At 49.7% G+C, this 7173-nt stretch overlaps 1 protein-coding gene across 1 annotated transcript in view; it reads right to left on the bottom strand.

Annotated features, from left to right (window-relative positions):
* The window catches only part of CHRNA2 (cholinergic receptor nicotinic alpha 2 subunit), a 25320-nt gene extending 19542 nt beyond the window's left edge, over positions 1-5778 (bottom strand). The window contains exon 1 of the mRNA XM_026656343.1: positions 5706-5778. Within this exon, the coding sequence (XP_026512128.1) occupies positions 5706-5778 (73 nt within the window). The remainder of the gene's footprint in view (positions 1-5705) is intronic.
* Between the last annotated feature and the right edge of the window lie 1395 nt (positions 5779-7173).

Genomic DNA, 7173 nt, shown 5'->3' with positions numbered 1-7173 from the left:
GGCCATGCCGCCCCTAAAAATGTGCCGCCCCAAGCACCAGCTTGTTTGGCTGGTGCCTAGAGCCGGCCCTGATTGCAATCAGTGCGTGCAAACCCATTGCAAAGTGATGCACATAGAAAACATAATCCCAACTATACAGATAAAACGATGGGGTCTAAATTAGCTGTTACCACTCCAGAAAGAGATCTTGGAGTCATTGTGGATAATTCTCTGAAAACATCCACTCAATGTGCAGCGACAGTCAAAAAAGCGAACAGAATATTGGGAATCATTAAGAAAGAATAGATAATAAGACAGAAAATATCATATTGCCTCTATATAAATCCATGGTACAACCACATCTTGGATACTGTGTGCAGAACTGGTCGCTCCATCTCAAAAAAGATATATTGGAAAAGGTACAGAAAATGGCAACAAAAATGATTAGGGATATGGAACAGCTTCTGTATGAGGAGAGATTAATAAGACTGGGACTTAGCTTGGAAAAGAGATGACTAAGGAGGGATATGATTGAGGTCTATAAAATCATGACTGGTGTGGAAAAAGTAAATAAGGAAGTGTTATTTACTCCTTCTCATAACACAAGAACTAGGGGTCACCCAATGAAATTAATAGGCACTGGATTTAAAACAAACAAAAGGAAGTATTTCTTCACACAACACACAGTCAACCTGTGGAACTCCTTGCCAGAGGATGTTGTGAAGGCCAAGATTATAACAGGGTTCAAAAGAGAACTAGATAAGTTCATAGAGGGTAGGTCCATCAATGGCTATTAGCCAGGATGGGCAGAGATGCAAAATCATACTCTGGAGTGTACCTAGCCTCTGTTTTGCCAGAAGCTGGGAATGGGTGACAGGGGATGGATCACTTGAGGATTACTTGTCCTGTTCATTCTCTCTGGGGCACCTGGCATTGGGCACTGTCAGAAGACAGGACACTGGGCTAGATGGATCTTTGGTCTGACCCAGTCTGGCCGTTCTTATGTTCTTATAGAGGCAGCATAGGGGTTAGCCCGGCCTTGACTTTCCTGCCCACTCTTGCTGATGAGACACAAGCAGGAAAATGCCCAGCATGGTGCTTGGATGCCGGGGTGAGTTTGCAGGGCTGGCAGTTAGAAGAAAGAGCTTTTCGCTTTGTAACCGGAGCACGTTGGAGCTGGAGTCGCGTTGAAGCTACCACAGAGAGATTGAGGTGGCATGAGTGTCTGCTAGGGTGACCAGATGTCCTGATTTTATAGGGACAGTCTCGATATTCAGGGCTTTTTCTTATATAGGTGCCTATTACCCCCCACCCCTGTCCCGATTTTTCACATTTTCTGTCTGGTCACCCTAGTGTCTGCTGCAGAGCCAGGGACTGGCTCCTGACCCTAAGGGCACTGCTGTAATCACAGGACTAGCATTGGTCTCCGAGGGGAGTCTCCAAAGGAAACCTGGCTGCTGTAGATGTGATGGTGACGATTCAGAAGGTGGCACTTGCCAGTCTAGGTTTCGAGTGAGCCGATTAGTCCCCGATGGGAGGTGAGGCAAGGGCTGTCTCTTTGGGAAGAGCCACCAAAGATCACACGTGGCTTTCAAGAATCAGCAAGTTGCGCAGTGTCGGCTCCTACTGAAATCAATAGTTCTCCTCTCAGCCCTGCAGGAGCCAGCCCCGCCACAGGAGAAAGAGATGCTCTGTCCCTTCTTGTGCAGCATCAACATGACGGGAACTCAGGAAGCGATCAGTAAGTGCTGCAAACCCATTGATGGCGAATGGATTTACACAGCCGTCACTGAGGGCCAAGTGTGAAGGTAATGGAGATATCACAAGTGTCACTGTGGGCAGAATTTTCCCTGCAGAATCTTTATTGCTAGTGATGCTGCATGAGACGGACAGAACCCAGCTTGACTCTCAGATCCCTGGGAGAGTTTGGAGGGTCTGAAGTTTTACATGCAAACAGAGCACATGTGATCTGGAAATGGCTGAGAGACAATGACCATGAAGCCCCACAGTGCCATTTGTGGAGCCATGGTTGGAAATCTTCCTGCAGTTTCCGTTGCCTTCTGAATTATTTCCTGTTCTAAACTGTGGGGAGCATTACTGCTGGTAAACAGCTGCTGCATCCCACTCTAGAGGTGGCTGCATTTCACCAGTGGGTGAAATGATACCCCTGACCACAGCTTATTCTTTGCAAAGTTTCGTAGAAATATCAGGCTCGAGAAGTCAAGTCCAGCCCCGTGCACTGAGGACCAAGTAAACGTAGACCATCCATGACGGGTTTGTTTAATCCGTTCTTTAAAACCTCCAGTGATGGGGATTCCACAACTTCCTTGGAAGCCTGTTCCAGAGCTTAACTCCCCCGAGAGCTAGAGAGTTTTTCCTACTATCTAACCTAACTCTCCCTTGCTGCAGATTAAGCCCATTCCTTCTTGCCCTGCCTTCCATGGCCATGGAGAACAACTGATCACCTCCTCTTTATAACGGCCCTTAACATATTTGAAGACCGTTATCAGGTCCCATGTCAGTCTTCTTTCCTCCGGACTAAACATGTCCAGTTTTTTAACCGTTCCTCATAGATAAAGTTTTTGAAACCTTTGATCAGTTGTTTTGTTGCTCTCCTCTGGACTCTCCAATTTGTCCACATCTTTGCTAGAGTGTGACACCGAGAACCGGACACAAGACGCCAGCAGAGGCCTCCCCAGTGCTCAGTAGAGCAGGACAATTGTCTCCCATAGGGCACTCCTGTTAATTACACCCCAGAATGATATTAGCCATTTTTGCAGCTGCATCACATTTTTGGCTCATATTCAATTTGTGACCCGCTGTAACCCCCAGATCCTTCTCAGCAGTACGACCCCCAGCCTGTTATCCCCCAGTTTGTAGCTGTGCATTTGATGTTTTCTTTTTAAGTGTAGCACCTGTCTTTATTGAATTTCATCTGGTTGACTTCAGACCAGTTCTTCAATGTGTCAAGGTCATTTTGAATTCTAATCCTGTCCCCCAACGTCTTTCATAGAATATCAGGGTTGGAAGGGACCTCAGGAGGTCATCTAGTCCAACCCTCTGCTCAAAGCAGGACCAACACCAACTTTCCCCCCCCCAGATCCCAAAATGGCCCCCTCAAGGATTGAACTCACAACCCTGGGTTTAGCAGGCCAATGCTCAAACCACATCCTTGCAACCCCTCCCAGCTTGGTGTCTCTGCAAATGTTATAAACATACTCTCCACTATGTTATCCAAGTTGTTAATGAAAATATTGAGTAGTACCGGACCTAGGACTGGCCCCTGTTGGACTCCACTAGATACGCCCTCCCAGTTTGATATCAAATGGTTTGACGGTTTGCAAAACTGCTTTGGGCTCCTTCGGGACCATACTAGTATGGTGTGGCTCTCTGGCCCCCACAGTGGCTGATACACATAACATCCTACTACAACTGTTAGCTGAAGGAGTTACCCCTTTAACTCAAGTGAAAGACACTCATGCTTTTGTAAGCAGAGTCAGGATGAGCTCTACCCTGACATCTGGTGGTGAATTATGGCGAGTGTGGAAAAGAACTCCAGGGGCTGATCTTGTTTGCATAGGCACACCCACACGCCTGGCATGAAACACAGCAACTGAAAGTGGTTACTTTGGCTGGTGTGGGATCCCCAGTTTCTCTATTATTGGGGCAGGAAGAATAAAGTTTTGTTACCCTGATTCTGTGAATCACGGCCAGTGGAACTGTTGTATGACAGAAGGACTGAGTGAGTCCTTCACCATTACCTAAGTAGCACTTGCTTGACAAGGGGCATGGGTTACAAAACCCAGTGAATTGAGAGAGGATGGGGACAGGTATTTGTACCTGATGGTATGGGCCCTCTCTGAGGGTTTCAAACACCAATTGCACTGCCTCCTCTCTCCACTGTTGAATGTCAGAGCGAACTTTGATTCCCTTAGGAGTCTAGTTACAGGCTGCTGAGCTGAATTCACTTTGGGCCAATGGTGCACCAGCACTGGGGCTCCCCTACTATACTATGAGCTGAAATTGCTAAGAGCTGAAATCACAAAAGAGCTGATGTTATTAAGAGCTGAGATCACTGAGTGCTGTGTTAACTAGTGGGGGAGCCTGAAGCTATATTGCTCAGCAGCTGGTGGAGCAATTTGTGGGGACGACTGGAGGAGCAGCGAGCGGCGTGGAGCCTTGCGGGGCCGGTTGGAGTGGCCCAAGGAACGGCGAGCGGAGCTGTTTGCGGGGACGGCTGGAACGGCTCACAGGTCGGTGAGCGGAGCGGAGCGGAGCAGCTTGTAGAGCGGAGCAGTTCGTGGGATGGCAGGAAAGTGGACTGGCTCGTGGTAAAGGCTGCGGCGGAACCCCCACGGAGAAACAGACGGCTGGCCAGCCTTGGATCACGTAAGGTGCCCCTTAACACCCTGTGTGCCCCCCCCCCTTTTACTCTGGGGCTGCACTGACCAGGGACAGAGACTTTGGGGGTTGTTGGACTTTTGGGACTTTGGGTGGTTGCTGGACCCAAGAGACTTTGGGGGTGTTGGACTTTGGGGACTCTGGGTGATTTTTGGGTTGCTGGATTCAAGAACCAAAGGGAAAGGACACAGCCCAATTTGCTGGGGTGGGTTTTACTCATGGTTTGTGTTATGAATCCTGTTTGTGGTGTTCTTCCAATTTTATGCTGATGTCGTTTACCTCATGTTATTAAACATTTTCTGCTACACTCAGACTCCGTGCTTGCGAGAGGGGAAGTATTGCCTCTTAGAGGTACCCAGGGGGGTGGTATGTAATTGTCCCAGGTCACTGGGTGGGGGCTCGAGCCGGTTTTGCATTGTGTTATTGAAACAGAACCCCTAGATACTGAACCCGGCCCTTGTTGCTGCCAACTTAGATGGGCAGAAGGGTTACACTTTTATGACTAAAGGTCTTGAGTTCAAATGCTGCTGAGAATCGAACGGGAAAGGTTGTGTTGTGGAAAGGAAGGAAATCAATGGGCTCATGAACGTGGAAGTTTAGGCCAAAGGTGGCGCCAGAGAAGCGCCAAAGGGGGGAACTGTGGAGGAAAAATGGACTAAGGCCTAAACTTTGGTCAAGTGAACTGTATGTAGGGTCAGGTGAACTGTATGTGTGACCTGGAGGGAAGGGGGGAGGTAAAAAGGAGACGGGTAGACAGAAATCATAAAAGCAGAACTAACTGTAGAAATTATAAAAGTAGAATTAACCGTTGTAACCGACTATGAGTAATAGATGTCAGGTGACAGAGCAAGAAACCGCACAGGGCAAACTAAGAATAACAGGAAAACTTGCTATGCTATATTCCCTTTTAAGGATATTGTATTCCAAATATGGCAATAATGTTGATAAGAAAGTATGTATTACTAATTGTGGTTTTATCCTATATAAGCTCCCGTATTTTATCTGTCGGGTGGGTGTTCGGCTGCCTTAGCTGACTCCCCCGTGCATGCCTGTTTGTTTGATCAATAAAGGAGCCTCAGGCTGTCTGATCCAAAATCAACCGTGGGGTCAATTTTCCACAACAGTTGTTATATGGGGCATTTAAACAGTAGCTTTTAATTTTCAAAGCATTTTACAGATGGGGAAATAAGCTCATAGAGGTCAAACAACCTGGCCAAGGCTCCAGGGAGCAGCACCGGGATTAGAACACAGGAGTTCCTGGCTCCCGGTCCTGTGGTCCTACCACTGGCCTTTGTCAAATCTCATTATTCACCGCAGTCCCTTACCTGATCGGAGCAGGATGAAGCACCACACGGCCACGTTCCTAAGAGGTGGGAATCTGCTGGCGAATCGATCCATGTTCCGGGAGGCCGGCACCACTGCTTCCCACCCTGTCCCCTTACGCTGATCCTCCCACAGGCTGCAATCCCCAGCACAGCAGCTTTCATTTGCAAAGTCTTCGCCAGGGGGCAAAAGAGAGCGGGGTGTGAAGCTGGGTGGATGGTGGCAGCGGATGCGGCTTAGCAGAGACCTCCCGCTGGGGAGGGGAGGTCCCCTGAGTGTTAACAAGTGGCTCTCCGGTGTCCTTTAGTAAGGAGGTGGGGAGCTGCCGAGTTGGGGGCGGGCAGAGCAGGAGGGAGAGCCGAGGGGCTGTCTGAAGTGCGGCTGCTACTCAGATGGTTTCCAGTCCCTCCGCACGCTGCGCCCGGGTCCGATTTTTAACCCACGCAGATCCCAGGGGCTAGTCCACGCCGTGGAATGAGCTGCATTCCTTCAGATGTGCTGCATTCGGGCCACCTTGTTCCTAGAAAGCCAGAACGAGAGGACACTGCTGTTAGACGCCCGTTCAGAGGGACCCGATGGGGCTGGGCCAGGCTTAACCTAGAACGGGCCCCGGAGACCTTGGTTTTCAGCCAGGTTTTCGCTTGTTTGATCACTGAAGTCAATGGAGTGGTGCTGGAGTTACACTAACTGCAGAGCTCTCCCGATGAGTCTACATTGATTTACCCCCGCTGCAGCACGGGCCCCTTATAGCTAAAGAGTAGCAGCATGTCCAGTGCCCTTTGGGGTTCGTACACCTAGGATTTGGCCCAGTTTTGTGGCAGAGGGGCTCTAGCGCTGCTGACGAGAGCATGGAGTTCCCAAGGGCCCCATCGCTGCTGGAGGTCTCCTGAGATCTGCTGGGCTTCCCCAAGCCCTAGTGCTACATAAGGGGTGTAAAGAGAGCAATGCAGTAAGGGGTTCACGGCAGCTACTGTATAGCACAGGCAATGAGCAAAGCTATTGGGGTTTCCATGATGAGGCAGGTCCATATACAAAAAACCAGCCTACTACTGAGCCATCTAATGAAGCTAACCTTGAACTCAAATAGTAGGGGATTGCTCTTGGGGGGGAAATTCTACACTGATAAATGCAAAGCACATTGGAACACATAATCCCGACTCTACAGATAAAATGATGGGGTCTCAATTGGCTGTTACCGCTCCAGAAAGAGACCTCGGAGGCTGTAGCGGAGTGGTTTCCCGCTCCAGCCCTGACAGGGGAGAAGCCAGCCCTGGGAGAGGGCTCGGGGCTAGGAGAAAAAGCCCAAGCCGATTGGGGAAGGAGCTGCAGCTGGGCCACGCCCCAATCAGGGCAGCTGGGCCTTATAAGAAGGCCAGGGCAGCCAGAAGCTGAGCAGAGTCTCTCCTCTAGCTGTGGAGGGAGACCAGCAGGGCCCGCTCCAGGCACCAGCCTGGCAAGCAGGTGCTTGGG

The sequence above is a fragment of the Terrapene carolina genome, unplaced genomic scaffold (assembly GCF_002925995.2).
Source record: "Terrapene carolina triunguis isolate 2854851 unplaced genomic scaffold, T_m_triunguis-2.0 Scaffold228, whole genome shotgun sequence".
Lineage (NCBI taxonomy): Eukaryota > Metazoa > Chordata > Testudines > Emydidae > Terrapene > Terrapene triunguis.
This window is presented reverse-complemented; position numbering and strand designations above follow the sequence as displayed.